The sequence below is a fragment of the Nerophis lumbriciformis genome, linkage group LG01, assembly GCF_033978685.3.
Source record: "Nerophis lumbriciformis linkage group LG01, RoL_Nlum_v2.1, whole genome shotgun sequence".
Taxonomy (NCBI): Eukaryota; Metazoa; Chordata; class Actinopteri; order Syngnathiformes; family Syngnathidae; genus Nerophis; species Nerophis lumbriciformis.
Genome location: NC_084548.2, coordinates 60,063,129 through 60,086,122, shown reverse-complemented (window position 1 = coordinate 60,086,122; position 22,994 = coordinate 60,063,129). Strand labels below are relative to the sequence as shown.

At 39.9% G+C, this 22,994-nt stretch overlaps 2 protein-coding genes across 2 annotated transcripts; one reads left to right on the top strand and one right to left on the bottom strand.

Annotated features, from left to right (window-relative positions):
• Nucleotides 1-1,060: 1,060 nt before the first annotated feature.
• LOC133570259 (uncharacterized) lies at nt 1,061-2,715 on the bottom strand. Its single transcript, XM_072915017.1, has 2 exons — nt 2,527-2,715; nt 1,061-2,323 (listed from the first exon to the last, which is right to left on the bottom strand). The coding sequence occupies exons 1-2, from the start codon at nt 2,713-2,715 to the stop codon at nt 1,199-1,201; spliced, it is 1,314 nt and encodes a 437-aa protein (XP_072771118.1). The 3' UTR covers nt 1,061-1,198.
• A 2,343-nt stretch (nt 2,716-5,058) lies between these two features.
• Nucleotides 5,059-22,827, top strand: LOC133570417 (uncharacterized). The gene is made up of 2 exons (XM_061923156.2): nt 5,059-5,094; nt 20,270-22,827. The coding sequence occupies exons 1-2, from the start codon at nt 5,088-5,090 to the stop codon at nt 21,451-21,453; spliced, it is 1,191 nt and encodes a 396-aa protein (XP_061779140.2). The 5' UTR covers nt 5,059-5,087; the 3' UTR covers nt 21,454-22,827.
• The last annotated feature ends 167 nt before the right edge of the window (nt 22,828-22,994 follow it).

Here is a 22,994-nt window from a genome sequence, read left to right as displayed (position 1 = left end):
GGGACATTAACACTGCTTCTACAGTCGGAAAGGCCCAACAACGTCTTTTTTTTTTTGAGGAAACTAAAATGTGCAAACATTCCACAGAAATCAATGGTAAACTTTTACAACTGTGCCATCAGCAGTGTCCTCACTTACGGATTTTTAGTGTGGTTTGCTAGCTGCACTAAAGCAAACCAACAGGCCCTCCAGCGAGTGGTTAAAGCGGCGGGGAAAATTACAAGGACGATACTCCCAGAGATGAGTGCCATGTACACAACTCGCGGCCTAAAGCGAGTACACAACATCCTGAAGGACAGATACCACCCAGCACATGGCCTCTTCAACCTGCTACCCTCTGGAAGGAGGTATAGATCGATTTGCGCCAGGATCACCAGAATGTCTCACAGTCTGTGTCCCCAGGTTGTGAGACTGCTAAATGAACAGCCTGCCCCGGACCATCTTATTACCTCACTCTTCACCACCTGAATAATTGTGCTCTGGTCATTGCATTGCTGCAACATCCACGTAACACCCATCAGACATCTGACTGTTCCCACCCCCACGTCCCTCTATTCGCCATCTTCCTGACAATGCTAAACTGTAAATTATGGTCAATCTGCACTTCAATGCAGTTTCTATGCCGCTGGACAAAGCTCAAACAAAATCTCGTTGACATGTATGACTTAAGTGTTATGACAATGACAATAAAGGAATTGAATTGAAAAATTATGTTTACTAAATTATTCTATGTGTTTGATAAAACAATGGCTGATGAGCTGTGAATGTGATGTATGAATTACAAAGTGAGGGAATATATCCCACAACCGCTTTCTCTCTACTGACTTTCTTGATAAATCTGGCAACTTTTTAAACTCCCTTTTTATCCAAAAGTGACTAGCGACAAACATAACCACTTTTAGGGGATGTTTTGGAGACATGAAAAAAGGCATCAGGCTGCAGTTTATGTCGTCAACAAGCAGCGGGTGCTGCCATGAGCCCCTCTTCACAGGCGGTCAGGTTGACAGTAGCCTCGCGCAGCAGTCCCAGCTGCAGTCAAAGCAGAGAGGAGAGTCTCATAAGTTGAATATGGTTCATGTTAATGAGCCATTCAATCAATTCTGTTCAATCGTCAGTCACAACCCTCCAACATTTAACAATGCACAACAAATTGTTTAGATATAAAAGGACAATTGAGTTTATTTCAAGTCCTGCATCTTCATTTGCTGCTGCTGTTCTCACCAGCACACTTGTGTTTCTTACACTGGTACTTAGACGAGAATCTTTCACCACAAACACTGCAACTCAAGACTTTTTCTCCAGTGTGTTTTATTGTGTGTGCTTTCAAAGAGTCCCTTTGTGTAAAACCTCTACCACATACTGAGCAGATAAAAGGTTTTTCTCCAGTGTGTATTCTTGTGTGTCTTATCAAATTTGTCTTCTGGGTGAATCTTTGACTACAAATTGAGCACACGAATGGTTTGTCTCCGGTGTGTATTCTCATGTGTACATTCAACTCACGACTTTTTGTAAAACCTTTACCACACTCTGAACATGAAAATGTTTTTTCTCCTGTGTGTATTATCATGTGTGTTTTCAACGTACCACTTTCTATAAAACCCTTACCACATTCTGAACATGAAAAAGGTTTTTCTCCCGTGTGTTTTCTCATGTGTACTATCAAATTATCACTTCGTTTAAAACATGTATTACATTCTGAGCAGGAAAAAGGTTTTTCTCCAGTGTGTATTCTCATGTGTACTGTCAGATCACTTCTTTGTATAAAACCTTTACCACATACTGAACATAAAAAAGGCTTTTCTCCAGTGTGTATTTTCATGTGTAAATTCAACACATTTTTTCGTCCAAATCTTTTACTGCAGACTGAACAGGAAAAAGGTTTTTCTCCAGTGTGTATTCTCATGTGTACTTTAAGATCATCTTTTTGTATAAAACCTTTACCACAAACTGAACATGAAAAGGGCTTTTCTCCAGTGTGTGTTTTCATGTGTAAATTCAACACATTTTTTCGTCCAAATCTTTTACCACATTCTGAGCAGGAAAAAGGTTTTTCTCCAGTGTGTATTCTCAGGTGTACTTTCAGATTACCACAGTATTTAAAGGTTTTGTCACAGTGAGAACATGTCAAGCGTGTGTTGTCAGTGTGACATGTCTTATCATCTTCAGAGTCTTCATCATCAGTGTCAGGAGAGTGAGACGTTGTGTCGTCACTATCTGATAGTGGAGCTAAGATCTTGTCTGCTTGTGATCCTCCACAGTGGTCTCCATCAGCTTCTGTTGAGTTGAGCTGCTGCTTGGAGGCTCCGCCTCTCTCTTCTTCCCACTTTCACCTTCAACCTCATCATCTTCACTCTTCACAATCACTGGGAACCCCTCCAAACATTCAAGATGCTCTCCCTCTTGACTGATGCTGTGTTCTTCCTCTTCCTCCTTAATGTGGGGGGACTGTGGCTCCTCCTCGTCCTCTTTAAAGTGGGAGGTCAGTGGGTTGTTTTTCTTTTTATTGTGCGGGGACTCCTGTGCTGCCATTTCCTCTTTAAAATACAAGTTCAGTGGGTCCTCCTCTTCCTTTTTAATATGCTGTGTCTGTGGCGCCTCGTTTTCCTCAATGTGGAAGGGCTGCGGCTCCTCCTTCTCCATCCTGGAACTCCACTCCTGTTGCTCAGGGAGAAGATCTACTTCACTGACGTCTGCAGGACACAAGAAGACAAACATGTTTTAGAAACATCCAGCTCTGCTCAGTCACACAATGCATTCAGTTTGTTTACATGTACTTTAGAAAAAACAAGTTATTGTAGGAACTGTCTTGAAATCTCAGTGGCGGACAAACACAACACTATTTACAACATTATTCACAAGAGAAGAAAAATAATTCCGATTGGGGGATTTTTTTTTATTAGGGATGGGCGATAAGGCCTAAACTGTATTTTGAGATATATTATTTAATGTAAATTTACTAATAGAACCATTTAAAAACTGGTTACAAACAATTTAGTTGCTGACATATGCAGTAACATATTACATCAGTTCCAGTTTCCATGCCATCATTTTCTTAAAACTATTATCAATATACTTGATAATTTACTGTTGATACTGTTAATATATCGATATAACCACTGTAGTATTGTCCATATAGTGATACCATACTTATCGTTATTTTCCATATTTATATTAATCCGCCCACCTTCGTTTACCGGTACATTTAAGAGCTCTAGCTTCCGGTTAGCATATTGCCTACGCAAGCTACGCAACGCGAGAGTATACATACACCAGGCTTAAGAGTGTTACCTTGTACCTTGCTAGCCAGCTAATAACAGTGAGATAAAGTTGTGTGAAAAATAGATTTAGCTATCATTTTAGTCAAAGTCGGTAAGCTAAACTTTGTCTACATCAATTTAAATAGGTTTTAAAGCAGCGCCAATTTACAATGCCGTAAAAATGGCACATTAACAAACGCGAGCCGTATACCAGTACTAATATTTGTAAACAAATGTTGGCGGATCAATACAAATATTGATAGCAACGATACCAAGTATACAACTCAAATATGGTCGATACTAAAGTAAATAGGTTGATATTTGTTATAAGCACAAAATATTTTGTAATATTTGTTAGTGTCTACAAACACAGCAAACAAGTCCCAGGACACAGACAGACTTTAAGGGCAAACAGCAAATAATTTAAATCAGAGATAATAATTGAAAATATTTAATTGATTTTGTTATACTTCCGTCCTTTGTCTGATTATAACTGTGATCAAAATGATCTTGCAAATTAAAAACTAAATGAATACTGCCCCTGTAACCACTTGGTATTGGATCCATACCAGAATGTGTAGTATCACTAAAATTAATGTAAAGTATCAAACAACAGAAGAATAAGTGATTATTACATTTTAACAGAAGTGTAGATAGAAACATGTTACAACAGAAAGTAACCAGATATTAACAGTAAATGATCAAGTACATTAATAATTGTTTTGACAAAATAATACAATTAGAAATGACAATTTGTTACTGCATATGTCAGCAGCCAAATTAGGAGCCTTTTAACTCGTTCTGAATATTTTCTATTATCATTCATATACCAAACGATATATCGTGATGTATATTGTTATGTTAGGATATAGATTTTAGGTAATATCGCCCATCCCAAAAATTGGTTCGCCGAGTCGTTTCGTTTGGCCCACCAAATATTTATTTTTTATATTCTTCTTTTGAGATGTGTGTGTATGTTGAAAATGCTGTACTACTGTTCTGCATCACGTGGAAGTGTCATGTCATGAGGTTGGTGTGCTTGTAACTAGGGGTGTGACGATACGGTCAGCTCACCAAAAGATACACGATATTGGCTATTGGATATGAATATCCTGACTTTTGCTAGTGCTTCTTTATGATTTAGAATGCATAAAATAAAGAAAAACATATATGTTCTTGTTTTACACAAGGGCTGTGAATGATTAAAAAAGTGCAGTTCCTCTTTAAATGATAAAATAGAACAAAAAGATATAATGTAACAAGAACAGGATATATTGATAATAAATTTAGAGATGAATTCATCTTGATGCTGTCCTGCCTCAGTGAATATGTCCAAGCTTTCACTTTTAAAGGGCAAAGTCCTCCCAGGGTCTTTTGTCCTAATGACTGTCTGGATAAAGTGAGAAGACTATAATATAAGTAAAACCATTTATTTTACAAATGGACTAGGACAGGGGTCGGCAACCCGCGGCTCTAGAGCCGCATGCGGCTCTTTAGCGCCGTCCTAGTGGCTCTCTGGAGCTTTTTAAAAAATGTATGAAAAATGGAAAAAGATGAGGGGAAAAAAATCTATTTTTTGTTTTAATATGGTTTCTGTAGGAGGACAAACATGACACACACATCCCTAATTGTTACAAAGCACACTGTTTGTATTAAACATGCTTCACTGATTCGAGTATTTGGCGAGCGCCGTTTTGCCCTACTCATTTTGGCGGTCCTTGAACTCACAGTAGTTTGTTTACATGTATAACTTTCTCCGACTTTCTAGGACGTGTTTTATGCCACTTCTTTTTCTGTCTCATTTTGTCCACCAAACTTTTAACGTTGTGCATGAAAGGTGAGTTTTGTTGATGTTATTGACTTGTGTGGAGTGCTAATCAGACATATTTGGTCACTGCATGACTGCAAGCTAATCGATGCTAACATGCTATTTAGGCTAGCTATATGTACATATTGCATCATTATGCCTCATTTGTAGCTATATTTGAGGTCATTTAGTTTCCTTTAAGTCTTCTTAATTCAATTTATATCTCATGACACACTATCTGTATGTAATATGGCTTTTAATTTTTTGCGCCTCCAGACAGATTTGTTTTTGTATTTTTGGTCCAATATGGCTCTTTCAACATTTTGGGTTGCCGACCCCTGGACTAGGATAAGTAACTCATGTTTACGGGTAGCTAAATTCGATAGAATGCCGTCAACCACGTGGTTGCAAGTACGAGACATACGTGCATCATCTTCACAAGAACACCCACATTCTTGCATACAACATATTTAAGAATGGTGGCAATAAATAAATATAATGTTAGTAAACACATGAGAGTAAGAAGTAAACAAACCTGTTCTGTGTAACACAACTTGATGTTTCTTGAAAACAGCGTCAAGTAGTTGATGTTGTCGCTCCTTCTCCTCTTTTGTTGGACAAAGTTCCTCCTCGTACTCTGCTATAGTTTTCTTTTTTTAACATCACAAATATTAATTCAACGGCAGCAGTTAGTCGCTGATTCACCAACACTCACAGCATTTGCAATTTAGACATTTTCACTCAATAATAACACTTTACACTTACATTGGATCTCTGCTTTGCTGTGTCGATAACTTCCGCGTCTCTTTGTTAGCAGCTAACAAGCTAAGCTAACCAGCAGGCTAGGCTAGCACGTCAAAGTGCACTCAGACTAATGTATCCGGATACAAACAATTATTAATGATGTTTACTCTATTAAACGTCCTACATGTGTACATGTACGTTGTAATTAAGCTCAATAAACTATAAATACGTCTTCTCCGTCAAACGCCATCTTGTTGTTCTTCCTCCTGTGGCGTCTTGGAGGTGTTCTCAACCGTGGAACAAATGTTGGCCAAACGCGTGTTTCACTGGGACAATAGTGAATGGTGCACACTTCCTTCGCCAAGCCACAGAACAAAAAGTCACATTTAAGAGTTGCTGGTGTAACAATTGGAAGAACATATTTCACTTCTCTCTTCTACATGCGGCTAATGAGGTAATATAAATTATATATATTTTTATATTATTTCTGTTATTTACCTGATATGTTGTTCTAAGCTAACAGGCCTATGTAGCAAATGCAAGCGTTTTTTGAGGAGTGTATTTTATATGTTCTCTGTGAGAATTATATTGACTTACTTAATACTTTAACTGTTTTTTACTGTACAGTACAGTCACGCTTAACATCATTAAATATTAGTTACTAGAAAGGAACTAACGTCTCGTAATTGAAGTCTGGAATAAGCCACATTGTATTACACTTACATTGCAGTAGTCTACTTTGTGTTGCTGCTAAATACAAACGATATGTTGTTTGCACACACTTCTATGACCTTGATAACATACCATGGAAATTAAGTCAACCGATGTTTGTTATTACGAATACACTATTTGCACAATTGTCAGTGATTCATGCTTATTCAGTCAGACAAAAATAAATATTTAATTCAATACATGTTAAAGGCCTACTGAAACCCACTACTACCGACCACGCAGTCTGATAGTTTATATATCAATGATGAAATCTTAACATTGCAACACATGCCAATACGGCTGGGTTAGCTTACTAAAGTGCATTTTTAAATTCCGCGCGACATATCCTGCTGTAAACGTGTCGGTATGATGACGCCTGCGCGTGACGTCACGGATTGTAGAGGACATTTTGGGACAGCGTGGTGGCCAGCTATTAAGTCGTCTGTTTTCATCGCAAAATTCCACAGTATTCTGGACATCTGTGTTGGTGAATCTTTTGCAATTTGTTCAATGAACAATGGAGACAGCAAAGAAGAAAGCTGTAGGTGGTAAGCGGTGTATTGCGGTCGACTGCAGCAAGACAAACACAGCCGGTGTTTCATTGTTTACATTCCCGGAAGATGACAGTCAAGCTTAACCATTGGCCTGTGGAGAACTGGGACAATAGAGACTCTTACCAGGAGGACTTTGAGTTGGATGCGCAGACGCGGTACCGTGAGTACGCATGCAGCTGCGGCTTCCAAACATTTGATCGCTTGCCCGTACGTGCGTGCCGCTATGTGCATGTCACATACGTAACTTTGGGGACTTTGGGGAAATATATGTGCTGTATGAACTTTGGGGAGGTGAACGGTACTTTGGGCTGTGGGATTGAGTGTGTTGTGCAGGTGTTTGAGTTGTATTGGCGGGTTATATGGACGGGAGGGGGGAGGTGTTTGTTATGCGGGATTAATTTGTGGCATATTAAATATAAGCCTGGTTGTGTTGTGGCTAATAGAGTATATATATGTCTTGTGTTTATTTACTGTTTTAGTCATTCCCAGCTGAATATCAGGTCCCACCCGCCTCTCACAGCATCTTCCCTATCTGAATCGCTCCCACTGCCCTCTAGTCCTTCACTCTCACTTTCCTCATCCACGAATCTTTCATCCTCGCTCAAATTAATGGGGAAATCGTCGCTTTCTCGGTCCGAATCGCTCTCGCTGCTGGTGGCCATGATTGTAAACAATGTGCAGATGTGAGGAGCTCCACAACCTGTGACGTCACGCTACTCGTCTGCTACTTCCGGTAGAGGCAAGGCTTTTTTATCAGCGACCAAAAGTTGCCAACTTTATCGTCGATGTTCTCTACTAAATCCTTTCAGCAAAAATATGGCAATATCGCGAAATGATCAAGTATGACACATAGAATGGACCTGCTATCCCTGTTTAAATAAGAAAATCGCATTTCAGTAGGCCTTTAAAAATGTTGCTTTCTCAGAAGGAAGAAACAGGAAAGGATATTGTGTGTAAAAGTAAATCCAACCAATCACAGCTCTGCAGTCCTTGTCACCATTGACGTGAGGTCAGACTATTTTGGAGGTGCACATCAAGGTTCGCTGGTAGGTTGCTTTTTAACACGACCATTCTCTTTTCTGTGCATGCTAAAAAGTAAAAAACTGCTAGTACAAGGCGGCGAACATTACAGGTAATTTGAGTCCTCTATTGTGCCTTTAAAGCTCTCTTAACAAAACATCTCAAAATCACCAACAATACTCCATTTACTTGTAGTGACCTGAATATTAACCAAGTACTAGCAGCATTGTACAAACCCCGTTTCCATATGAGTTGGGAAATTGTGTTAGATGTAAATATAAACGGAATACAATGATTTGCAAATCATTTTCAACCCATATTCAATTGAATATGCTACAAAGACAACATATTTGATGTTCAAACTGATAAACTTATTTTTTTTTGCAAATAATAATCAACTTTAGAATTTGATGCCAGCAACAAGTGACAAAGAAGTTGGGAAAGGTGGCAATAAATACTGATAAAGTTGAGGAATGCTCATCAAACACATATTTGGAACATCCCACAGGCGAACAGGCAAATTCGGAACAGGTGGGTGCCATGATTGGGTATAAAAGTAGATTCCATGAAATGCTCAGTCATTCACAAACAAAGATGGGGCAAGGGTCACCACTTTGTCAACAAATGCGTGAGCAAATTGTTGAACAGTTTAAGAAAAAGCTTTCTCAACCAGCTATATCAAGGAATTTAGGGATTTCACCATCTACGGTCCGTAATATCATCAAAGGGTTCAGAGAATCTGAAAAAATCACTGCACGTAAGCAGCTAAGCCCGTGACCTTCGATCCCTCAGGCTGTACTGCATCAACAAGCGACATCAGTGTGTGTAAAGGATATCACCACATGGGCTAAGGAACACTTCAGAAACCCACTGTCAGTAACTACAGTTGGTCGCTACATCTGTAAGTGCAAGTTAAAACTTTCCTATGCAAGGCGAAAACCGTTTATCAACAACACCCAGAAACGCCGTCGGCTTCGCTGGGCCTGAGCTCATCTAAGATGGACTGATACAAAGTGGAAAAGTGTTCTGTGGTCTGACGAGTCCACATTTCAAATTGTTTTTGGAAACTGTAGACGTTGTGTCCTCCGGATCAAAGAGAAAAAGAACTACCCGGATTGTTGTAGGCGCAAAGTTGAAAAGCCAGCATCTGTGATGATATGGGGGTGTATTAGTGTCCAAGACATGGGTAACTTACACATCTGTGAAGGCGCCATTAATGCTGAAAGGTACATACAGGTTTTGGAGCAACATATGTTGCCATCCAAGCAACGTTACCATGGACGCCCCTGCTTATTTCAGCAAGCCAATGCCAAGTCACGTGTTACATTAATGTGGCTTCATAGTAAAAGAGTGCGGGTACTAGACTGGCCTGCCTGTAGTCCAGACCTGTCTCCCATTGAAAATGTGTGGCGTATTATGAAGCCTAAAATACCACAACGGAGACCCCCGGACTGTTGAACAACTTAAGCTGTACATCAAGCAAGAATGGGAAAGAATTCCACCTGAGAAGCTTAAAAAATGTGTCTCCTCAGTTCCCAAACGTTTACTGAGTGTTGTTAAAAGGAAAGGCCATGTAACATAGTGGTGAACATGCCCTTTCCCAACTACTTTGGCACGTGTTGCAGCCATGAAATTCAAAGTTAAGTATTATTTGCAAAAAAAAAAGTTTATGAGTTTGAACATCAAATATGTTGTCTTTGTAGTGCATTCAACTGAATATGGGTTGAAAAGGATTTGCAAATCATTGTATTCCGTTTATATTTACATTTAACACAATTTCCCAACTCATATGGAAACGGGGTTTGTAATTGTAAGAGCTAACATCGAGGAACTACTTTTAGTCAAACGGCTCCTTGCTCGTCGAGAGGTTAACTAGCTACTGAGCTGCTGTTGCTGCATCACTTCTGAGTTGGTGAAAGACTTTTTTAGATTATATATCATGACTCACGCTTGTATCGGCGAACGTCGTGGCCATAGACAGAGAAGTCGGTCAAATAAATTTTATACCCAAAGACATCACTAGGAAGACACGGCAATATGCTAATTTCTTCCCAGCATTCTTGTGACCCAAGGAGTGAGGATTATGCCCAAAATATCAGCTAAACGGAGCGAACATGTCATGTGCTGAAAGATATAAACATCCCATCAGTCGGCATCCCAGTGAGAGCAGACATTGTACAGTAAGTAATTATTTTTTCATGTTGATAGTTTGTATTATCTTGTTTAGCACTTAGCAATACTGGTACATGATGCTTAGTGTTTCACTAAAGCTGCATCTGTTTAGCACTCAGCTTCTAAAACTTGTAGCTCATCCTCTTTAGATGCAAGATCAAAAATATAAGTTTCTGGATCATAATTTGTCTCAAAGTAGTCTTTGTTGTCTCTCATGAAGTCTGTCATGATTGTTGTTATTGTTGAAGGGAAAAGTGAATGTGGTTATGCGCTCAGTAAAAATCAATGCACATCGAAAAGAAGTTCTGGTAATGCTTGAAATGACCAAAATACAGTAAATATTACATGTTGTCATTTGGAAGTAACGATTCGTTTTAACAATTTGATTTGATGTGTAGTTTGTTGTTGCCGATACGATTATTATTGTTAGATTTTTTCTTTTTTTTTTTTAGAAGAATACGATTCAGTGAGTTGAAATCGATTCAGTAACTTTTTATCAAAACAAATAAATTGTGAAATCAATTGTGGACACTGAGTTTCCTATACTGCTGTTATTTCTTGTCAGGGAATGATGTATACATGAACAATGGATGCAAACAAGCAAGTAAACAACAATTAATGGCCAATGCAGTCAAATCTTATTTGATTAAAGTGCAGCCAACACTTGAGTTTGAATTAACAAGAGGAAATATTTTCCCACATTTTAAACATTCAAGAAACTTTCAATAAAAGTAACCAATATGTTATCAGTATATGTTTTGCTAGTTTTGCTGTTGTTTTTAGAATTAGTATTAATGCAAACACAAATTAATATGAAAAATTAAAAGCAACCAAATCTCTTCAAGTTAAATGAGCAGTGGTTTGACCTGCTACTGCTCTCATTTTAATAAACAGACACAGTAGCAGAGAAAAGTTTAAACAAATGCAAACACCACAACACAATAACATAAAGCCATAACACAACAACTATAAGCCAGAAGAGGACAATAACAGACAGAACGGAAGTGACAGCGGGCAAGTTTCAGCGACTTACCGACTTTCTGAGACAGAAAGTTGAAAAAGGTAAAGAACCATGTTGGAAAAGTAAGTGAAGTGTGACCACTTTCTTAGTCATAAATAATTTGTCTTACTTTTTCAATAAGAATTTGTTGAAAGGACTAGTTGGTACAATCCCTGGGGACTCTGCATGGCAGGGGCGTCCTCCTCCCTGAGCCAGGCTTGCACCTGACCGCATACCTAAATGAGGCTAGGTGACACTGCCGGGAAGCTTTTCCACCATTGGGACACATCTTCAGTTGTGTGCCCCAGCGTCACGGGGTGTTTCGACCCGGCTTACCACAAGACACCCTCTGCCGAGGAAGGGCCCACCCCAGGGTGATCAAATTCCTGGGTGTTAGCCTTAGCAGCCCAGCTGGTGTCACTCCTCCTCAACCACAACCAATGGCTCGTCCTCTCTGCTGTGTTGGCCAGCTCTTTAATGGCCTGTCTGTGAGCCTGCCCCCCTGACTCCAACCTCCCTAAGGAGCTTTGCTGTTGTGCTTGCTACAAAGCTCCTACAGCCCACCTCCACTGGGCGCACCCTTACCCTCCAGCCTCTGTCCTCTGCCTCAGCTGCAAGGTTGGAGTACCGCAGCTTCTTGCGTTCATACGCTTCTTCGATGGCATCCTTCCACGGAACTGTCAGTTCAATGATATAGACAATATGGCAGGGTTTAGACCATAGGACGAGGTCTGGACGCAGGGTGGTCGTTGCGATCGCCGGGGGGAAAATGAGCCTCTGATCTAAGTCGACTCGCATCTGCCAGTCCCTGGCTGCATTCAATGGGCTTAGATCAGGAAGGTCTCGTCTTCAGCTTTTCCCCCTCCCGAACAAACGCTGGTAGGTGTCGACACACATTCTGGTTGTTGATGGGTTGGGCGTTGATGGATATCCTCCTGCACTCAAGTTTGTCAGCTAGACATCTGAGGACCTGGTTATGTATCCACGTATATCTGCCTTGAGTGAGGCTGGTTCTACAGCCAAGCATTATGTGCTTGAGTGTTGCTGGGGTTGTGCACAGGGGACAGGATGGGTCCTTTCCAAACCATTGTTGTAGGTTTATGGGAGATGGTAGCGTATCATATGTTGTTCGAACGATGAAACTCAGCCTGTTGGATTCCATGCCCCAAAGTTCGCTCCACGTGAGTTTTTTCTTTTCAACACCCTCCCACATTGTCCAGCGGCCCTGTTTGGCTTGTGTTGCGGCTTTGGAACGTCTGGCTGTTTCCTCCGCCATAATACAACAACTATAAGCCAGAAGAGGACAATAAAAGACAGAACGTAAGTGACAGCAGGCAAGTTTCAGCGACTTACCGACTTTCTGAGACAGAAAGTTGAAAAAGGTAAAGAACAAATTTGGAAAAGTAAGTGAAGTGTGACCAGTTTCTTAGTCATAAATAATTTGTCTTACTTTTTCAATAATACTAATATACTATCTTCAGGAATCTGCTCCGTCGCCATAACTTGCTCCGCTGTTAGTTCTGTTTTGTCCGTCGTGTCCTTTGTGGCTTAAAGTTGTGTTGTGGCTTTATATTATTGTGTTGTGACGTTTGTATGTGTTGTGGATTTAGCGATCGTGCTGTAGCATGAAAGTTGTTGTGTTGTAATTTATGATATTGTCTTGCCGTGTCTGCATTTGTTGTAACCTTTCACAACCACCGTAAGTATCAGCCATTTTTTGTTTTGCTGTCTGATGGCGATGACATCACAGATGGGCAGACAGACTTGAATAATGTTTAACGTCCTTGTCATTAAGCGTTAAAGGGGAACATTATCACAATTTCAGAAGGGTTAAAACCATTCAAAATCAGTTCCCAGTGGCTTATTTTATTTTTCGAAGTTTTTTTCAAAATTTTACCCATCACGCAATATCCCTAAAAAAAAGTTTCAAAGTGCCTGACTTTAACCATTGTTATATACACCCGTCCATTTTCCTGTGACGTCACCAGTGTTGGGACTAACGCGTTACAAAGTAACGCGTTACTGTAACGCCGTTAGTTTTGGCGGTAACTAGTAATCTAACGCGTTATTTTTTATATTCAGTAACTCAGTTACCGTTACTACATGATGCGTTACTGCGTTATTTTACGTTACTTTTTATGTAGTATAAAGTGTGTTTTATCGGAGCGCTGCTCTGTTATCGTTCTGATTCTTCTTGTGTCACAAGCCGGAGAAGAGAGACGTGCGCTCTGTGTGTGTGAGTGTGAAGGGAGGAGAGAGAGGGAGGGAGGGGAGGGGGGCGTGTCTGATCATGGCGGAGCCAGAAGTCGAGTTTGCTAACATGGAGATATTTTCACTACTTTTCTTTTGTCGAGCACAAAGAAAAGAAAATTTTAGTTAAATGTAAATTGTGCTTTGGATCAAAGATCCCATCTACTGCCCAAAACAGCAATTCAAATCTGCTGAAACAAGCTACATAGCAACATGCTTCGACGAAGCTAGTAAAGAGAGACAGAGACTCTGATGCCACTTCACCTCCACCATTTAAGGATTAACTTTGCCTCTTCTCATCATTCACCGCTGAAGGTACACACTCTGTCACTCTAATTGTTCATGTGTGCGAGCAAACGCAAAAACTTCCTGAGCATGAGTGGAGCCCATGTGAGCAACATCACACGTGCACACTGTGGCTACACCAGCAGCACACCTGTCCCAAACCTCACTAAATAACAAGTTCAATCTCCATCCATCCATCCATTTTTACTACCGCTTGTCTCTTTCGGGGTCGCAGGAGCCTATCTCAGCTGCATTCGGGCGGAAGGCAGGGTACACCCTGGACAAGTCCCCCCCTCATCACAGGGCCAACACAGATACACAGACAACATTCTCTTATTATTATAATCAAATGACAGCAGTCATTTCCATTTCTAATATAAGTGTTTAGGCCCACTTACAATGACAATAACAACAAATATTGTTTTTCATGAACTGTGTACTTGTATTGTTTGTCTGGGTGGAGGTCCTGCTTTGGAAATAGTTTGTACCCCTTTCATTTAGTTCCCATTAAAACATTCACATGTTGCACAATGAGATGTAAGCAGGGGATCATGTGTACATTCATGCAACTTCCTGTTTGTGAAAAATATATTTTTATTAGTATTTATTTAATATACTAACAGCATTTAATAATTAATATTTATAAATTAAGATTCCTAATAAATGACACTAGAATAAGCACACATTTGATTGGTAAATCATAGTGTAACGACCTGGAATTACACTTTATGTGTGGTGTTGGAGTTGTCTGAGTTTTTGTGTGGCTGTAAACTCATCACTGGCTAAGTGCCATATGTGCAAGTGTTGGCACATGTGAGAAAGAGCGAGTGGCTGCTGTTGATATAACAAAGTAGCTTTTGGTCTGGTTTGTACTGCAGAAAATGACCACTTTTGCTAGATATCATTTTTTTTACTAATGTTTTGGTGATGTGTTCATGGCCGACAATAAAGAGTTTTGCTCAGTAAAGAAAATGCCTGGTTAGGCTTTGTGTATGTAGTGTGTGCCTTTCTTGGTTTACATCTATGCTGTTATTATGCTGTTTGTTACTTATGTACGTTATGTTGCAGCTATTTAAAATAGTTTTGTCAATTTGTTCTGGCCAGAAACAAATTGGCCTTTGTAACATATCTTTGTCTTTGTGTGTTGTATGTAGAGCACATTGCTTAGCAGAGTTCAGTGATGCAAATGCATGTCAAGTTGATCAACAGATTGTATTATTCTCCAGTGCAATAACAGTACTGAAATGAAGGCTAAAAGGGCATTAATGGGAGCTTTAAAAAAAAAAAAAGAAGAAAAAAATAAGTAACTAAATAGTTACTTTTCACAGTAACGCATTACTTTTGGTGTAAGTAACTGAGTTAGTAACTGAGTTACTTTTGAAATGAAGTAACTAGTAACTGTAACTAGTTACTGCTCTGCAGTAACTAACCCAACACTGGACGTCACACAGTGATGCCAATACAAACAAACATGGCGCATAGAACCGCAAGGTATAGCGACATTAGCTCGGATTCAGACTCGGATTTTAGCGGCTTAAGCGATTCAACAGATTACGCATGTATTGAAACGGATGGTTGTAGTGTGGAGGCAGGTAGCGAAAACGAAATTGAAGAAGAAACTGAAGCTATTGAGCCATATCGGTTTGAACCGTATGCAAGCGAAACTGACGAAAACGACACGACAGCCAGCAACACGGGAGAAAGCGAGGATGAATTCGGCGATCGCCTTCTAACCAATGATTGGTATGTGTTTGTTTGGCATTAAAGGAAACTAACAACTATGAACTAGGTTTACAGCATATGAAATACATTTGGCAACAACGTGCACTTTGAGAGTGCAGACAGCCCAGTTTTCTTCAATTAATATATTCTGTAGACATACCCTCATCCGCTCTTTTTTCCTGAAAGCTGATCTGTCCAGTCCAGTTGAAAATGCATCTGCTTTGAGTGTCACAGGATATCCACACATTCTTGCCATCTCTGTCGTAGCATAGCTTTCGTCGGTAAAGTGTGCGGAACAAACGTCCAATTTCTTGCCACTTTCGCATCTTTGGGCCACTGGTGCAACTTGAATCCGTCCCCGTTCGTGTTGTTACACCCTCCGACAACACACCGACGAGGCATGATGTCTCCAAGGTACGGAAAACAGTCGAAAAAACGGAAAATAACAGAGCTGATTTGACTCTGTGTTTGTAATGTGTTTGAGAAAATGGCGGATTGCTTCCCGATGTGACGTCACAACGTGACGTCATCGCTCGGAGAGCGAATAATAGAAAGGCGTTTAATTCGCCAAAATTCACCCATTTAGAGTTCGGAAATCGGTTAAAAAAATATATGGTCTTTTTTCTGCAACATCAAGGTATATATTGACGCTTACATAGGTCTGGTGATAATGTTCCCCTTTAAACTTCACATGAAGTCTGTTGTTCCTAAATCCAATGTTTTCCTTTTTCTATTGTCGATAAAAGCGATCAATACCCTTTCAAATCGATGTTGCCGGAAGGCAAACTTGCAGAGAACAGATCGAAGTAGTTGAATCTAAGGAATATAAATCAATACATTGATTAATCGTTAAACCCCTTTTGACTGGGAAATTGTCATCGACAATCTTAAAGATTACTAATCGGAACGACTCTTATTTAGCCATTGGATTTGAAATAAATTCATTAATATTTACGTATACTGTTACTCTGTTGCTCTCTAGGCTGTTTAAAAATAATAACTATGTTAAATTATTGTCCAATTAATAGCAATGACAGGAAAAGTGCTCATATAAACAACAAATATTTTTTTGAGGTAAACATAGGGTTGAATATGATGTTGGTCCACCTTTTGCAGCTATTACAGCTTCAACTCTTCTGGGAAGGCTGTCCACAAAGTTGCAGGGTGTGTTTATAGGTATTGTCGACCATTCTTCCCAAAGCGCATTGGTGAGGTCACACACTGATGTTGGTCGAGAAAGCCTGGCTCTGTCTCCGTTCTAATTCATCGTGTTCTACCATGTTCAGGTCAGGACTCTGTGCAGTCCAGTCAAGTTCATCCACACCAGATTCTGTCATGCATGTCTTTATGGACCTTGCTTTGTGCACTGGTGCACAGTCATGTTGGAAGAGGAAGGGGCCCGTTCCAAACTGTTCCCACAATTGTGGGAGCATGAAATTGTCCATCATGTTTTGGTATCCTGGAGCATTCAAAGTTCCTTTCACTGGAACTAAGGGGCCAAGCCCAACTCCTGAAAAACAACCCTACACCATAATTCCTCCTCCACCAAATTTCAAACTCGGCACAATGCAGTCCGAAATGTAGCGTTCTCCTGGAAACCACCAAATCTAGACTCGTCCATCAGATTGCCAGATGGAAAAGTGTGATTCCTCACTCCAGAGAACGCGTCTCCACTGCTTTAGAGTCAAGTTGTGACGTGCTTTACACCACTGCATCCGACACTTCAAGGTTCAAGGTTTTATTCGGCACATGCAGAGTACACCACAGTGAAATGATTTATTCCATGCTCTTCAGATATTGCGTACAGTGGGATCCAAACACTAGTTGCTGAATCTAATACACTAAATACAAAAAAATACAAACATTTCAATAGCTCTGATGTACATTAATTACAAGACAATAAGTTGCACAATAAGTCCCAGTAGTTATGGGCTTTTTAAACATAAGATCATTGTCTCCCAAAACGTTATTAGTTAATGAGGTCATTAGAGACAACAATCTTAACGTCAGTGGTCTTAGCGAAACCTGGCTCAAACCAGACGATTTTTTTTTGCGCTAAATGAGGCATCTCCTTCTAACTATACGAATGCGCATATTGCCCGTCCCCTTAAAAGGGGTGGAGGTGTCGCAATATTATACAATGAAAACTTTAACCTTACCCCTAACCTAAATAATAAATACAAATCGTTTGAGGTGCTTACTATGAGGTCTGTCGCACCGCTGCCTCTCGATATGGCTGTTATCTACCGCCCCCCAGGGCCCTACTCGGACTTTATCAATGAATTCTCAGAGTTCGTTGCTGATCTAGTGACGCACGCAGACAATATAATCATAATGGGGGACTTTAATATCCATATGAATACCCCATCAGACCCTCAGTGCGTGGCGCTCCAGACTATAATTGATAGCTGTGGTCTTACACAAATAATAAATGAACCTACGCATCGCAACGGTAATACGATAGATCTAGTGCTGGTCAGGGGTGTCACCACCTCCAAAGTTATGGTACTCCCGTATACTAAAGTAATGTCCGATCATTACCTTATAAAATTCGAAGTTCTGATTCATTGTCAACAAACTAATAATAATAATAACTGCTATAGCAGCCGCAACATTAATGCTGCCACAACGATGACTCTTGCTGACCTACTGCCTTTGGTAATGGCACCATTCCCAAATTATGTCGGCTCTATTGATAACCTAACTAACAACTTTGACAATGCCCTGCGCAAAACCATTGATAGTATAGCACCGCTAAAACAAAAAAAAGGCCCCTAAAAGGCGCACCCCATGGTTTACAGAAGAAACCAGAGCTCATAAATTATCATGTAGAAAGTTGGAACGCAAATGGCGCGCGACCAAGCTTGAGGTTTTCAATCAAGAATGGAGTGATAGTTTAATATCGTATAAACGCATGCTTACCTTAGCTAAAGCTAAATATTACTCAAATCTCATCCACCTCAACAAAAACGACCCTAAATTTTTGTTTGGTACAGTAGCATCGCTAACCCAACAAGGGACTCCTCCCAATAGCTCCACCCACTCGGCAGATGACTTTATGAATTTCTTTAATAAGACAATTGAACTCATTAGAAAGGAGATTAAAGACAACGCATCCCAGCTATAACTGGGTTCTATTAACACAGATACAACTGTATCTACGACGGATACTGCAATACAAAATAGTCTCTCTCTTTTTGATGAAATAACATTAGAGGAACTATTACGGCGTGTAAGTGGGATAAAACAAACAACATGTTTACTTGACCCACTTCCTGGGAAACTTATCAAGGAGCTTTTTGTATTATTAGGTCCATCAGTGCTAAATATTATAAACTTATCACTTTCCTCTGGCACTGTTCCCCTAGCATTCAAGAAAGCGGTTATTCATCCTCTGCTCAAAAGACCTAACCTTGATCCTGACCTCATGGTAAACTACCGACCGGTGTCCCACCTTCCCTTTATTTCGAAAATCCTCGAAAAAATTGTCGCACAGCAGCTAAATGAACACTTAGTGTCTAACAATCTCTGTGAACCTTTTCAATCCGGTTTCAGGGCAAATCACTCTACGGAGACAGCCCTCGCAAAAATGACTAATGATCTACTGCTAACGATGGATTCTGATGCGTCATCTATGTTGCTGCTTCTTGATCTTAGCGCTGCTTTCGATACTGTCGATCATAATATTTTATTAGAGCGTATCAAAACACGTATTGGTACGTCAGACTTAGCTTTGTCGTGGTTTAACTCTTATCTTACTGACAGGATGCAATGCGTCTCCCATAATAATGTGACCTCGGACTATGTTAAGGTAACTTGCGGAGTTCCTCAGGGTTCGGTTCTTGGCCCTGCACTGTTCAGTATTTACATGCTGCCGCTAGGCGACATCATACGCAAATACGGTGTTAGCTTTCATTGCTATGCTGATGACACCCAACTCTACATGCCCCTAAAGCTGACCAACACGCCGGATTGTAGTCAGCTGGAGGCGTGTCTTAATGAAATTAAACAATGGATGTCCGCTAACTTCTTGCAACTCAACGCCAAGAAAACGGAAATGCTGATTATCGGTCCTGCTAAACACCGACATTTATTTAATAATACCACCTTAACATTTGACAACCAAACAATTACACAAGGCGAATCAGTAAAGAATCTGGGTATTATCTTCGACCCAACTCTCTCCTTTGAGTCACCCACAAATAATGCAAAGTATCAAACAGAAGAATACATGTTTAGTACATGTCAACAAAATATAGATAGAACCATGTTACAACAGGAAGTTTTATTGAGAAAGAACTGTCAATCCTTTCCGTGTGCGGCCAGGTTGAGGTTTTACCGTGTTGAGTCAAATCAAGTCAAAGTTACCACTAACAGTAAATTAGCTAGTAGATTAATAATAGTTTGGAGAAAATAATACTGCAAATGATGTACTATTTTACTGCATATTTCAGCAACTAAATTAGGAGCCTGTGTAGCCTGTTTTAAAATGGTTAGTAAATTTAAATGAAATAATATATTGCAAAATTGATTTTAAACCATATTGTTCATCCCTAGTAAAACGTCCTGTCATCCTGGCTTGTTTTTCTTTTCCTGTGAATATTGTTGTAAAGAGCAGCGTGTTTGTGCGTCACTTAGATTCCAAGATAGTTCATACAATAACTTTTTTTTTCCTAAATGCATGTAAACGTGACTGAGCAGAGCTGGATGGTTCTATAACATGTGTTTGTCTTGTTGTGTCCTGCAGACGTCTGTGAAGAACATCTTCACCCTGAGCAACATAAGAGGAGCTTCAGGATGGTAACGGAGGAGCCACAGCCCTCCCACATTAAGAAGGAAGAGGAATACCCACTGATGCCACATTTTACAAAGGAAGAGGAGGACCCACTGACTCCTCGCACCAAGAAGGAAGAGGACCCACTGACCCCTCACATTAAGGAGAAAGAGGAGGACCCACTGACCCCTCACATTAAAGAGGAAGAGGAGAAACCACTGACCTCTCACATTAAGGAGGAAGAGGAGGACCCACTGACCCCTCACATTAAGGAAGAAGAGGAGTACCCACTGACTCCTCACATTAAGGAAGAAGAGGAGTACCCACTGACCCCTCACATTAAGGAAGAAGAGGAGGACCCACTGACCCCTCACATTAAGGAGGAAGAGGAGGAACACAGCATCAGTCAGGAGAGAGAGGATCTTGAAGGACTGGAGGAGGTTGATGTCACCAAGATGCCATTGACTGGTGTGATTGTGAAGAGTGAAGATGATGATGTCAAAGGTGAAAGTGAGGAGAAGAGAGAGGCGGAGCCTCGAAGCAGCAGCTCAACTCAACACATGACAACAGAAGCTGATGGAGACCACTGTGGAGGATCACAAGCAGACAAGATCTTAGCTCCACTATCAGATAGTGATGACACAACGTCTCACTCTCCTGACATTGATGATGAAGACTCTGAAGATGATAAGACATGTCACACTGACAACACACACTTTACATGTTCTCACTGTGACAAAACTTTTAAATGGCGTAGTAATCTGAAAGTACACATGCGAATACACACTGGAGAAAAACCCTTTTCCTGCACAGAATGTGGTAAAAGATTTGCACAAAATAGTATTCTGAAAATACATACAAGAATGCACACTGGAGAAAAACCGTATTCCTGTTCAGTCTGTGGTAAAGGTTTTGCACGAAATGATTATCTGAAAATGCACATGGGATTGCACACAGGAGAAAAACCCTTTTCCTGTTCAGTCTGCGGTAAAGATTTTGCACGAAATAGTCATCTGAAAATACACGTAAGATTGCATACTGGAGAAAAATCATTTATCTGTTCAGTCTGCGGTAAAGGTTTTGCACAACACAGTAATCTGAAAAGACACACAAGAATGCACACTGGAGAAAAAAACATTTTCATGTCCAGTCTGTAGTAAAGGTTTTATATAGGGATGTCCGATAATGGCTTTTTGCCGATATCCGATATTCCGATATTGACCAAACCCTTAATTACCGATACCGATATCAACCGATACCGATATCAACCGATATATACAGTCGTGGAATTAACACATTATTATGCCTAATTTGGACAACCAGGTATGGTGAAGATAAGGTCCTTTTTAAAAATAAAAAAAATAAGATAAATACATTTAAAAAAAATTATTGAATAAAAAAGAAAGTAAAACAATATAAAAACAGTTACATAGAAACTAGTAATTAATGAAAATGAGTAAAATTAACTGTTAAAGGTTAGTACTATTAGTGGACCAGCAGCACGCACAATCATGTGTGCTTACGGACTGTATCCCTTGCAGACTGTATTGATATATATTGATATATAATGTAGGAACCAGAATATTAATAACAGAAACAATTCTTTTGTGTGAATGAGTGTAAATGGGGGAGGTAGGTTTTTTGGGTTGGTGTATTAATTGTAAGTGTATCTTGTGTTTTTTATGTTGATATAATACAAAAAAAAATACCGATAATAAAAAAAACGATACCGACAATTTCCGATATTACATTTTAAAGCATTTATCGGCCGATAATATCGGCAGGCCGATATTATCGGACATCTCTAGTTTTATACAAAGTAAGACTCTTTAAAGTGCACTGGAGACAAACCATTCACCAAGGAGGCATTATTGATAATGCAGAGCAGAAAGCACACTGGTGAAAATCCTTTTATCAGCTCAGTCGGCTTTAAAGGTTTCATAGAAAGTCTAACTTTGAAAAGACTCTTGAAAAGACACACACTCAAGAGAAACTATTTAGTTGCAGTGTGTGTGTGATGAAAGATTCCCTAAGTGTGTAAGACACACAAGCGTGCGGATGAGAACAGCAGCAGCAAATGAAGACGCAGGATGTTTTGTCATTGTTCTGTGTGTTACAAGCTTGACAAATTGCTTCTAACTTTTATGTTCCAACACGTTCACCTTTGCATGCTAAGAGCATTTTTGAACTGTTTGCGGTCTATAGTGTTCATTTTTGTTTGGTAACTGACAGACCATGAGAGATTATCATCACACTTCAACATCTCTAACATGTAAATGTAAAATGTAAATGTAAAAATGTTCTTAAATGTTTTACCCCGGATGAATAGATGTTAAATAAATACATGTAAACTCGGAAGTAAATGTTTATATACTACATTACCCAGAATGGTTAGTGCTCTAGACAGGTACAGGAAGTAGGTTTAAGTTATGTTGGAGGACAACATTTGTGCCGTTTGATCAATAAAGAGTTGATATATTCTTACATGTTGTTGTTCCTGCTTTGTCTACACAAGAAACACATTTGGATAGGACAGCTGCTTGAGCGTCGCTCTGCAACAAATTTGATTGGCCAAAGTGTGGGAGAAGTAGCAAGGCCACGCACAATTTGCGGGGATTGTTTGAATTTCCGTGAATTGACGAAATCGAGACATTGCGAAATCCCTGAAAGACTGAATGATGAACTCATTGACCTGAGA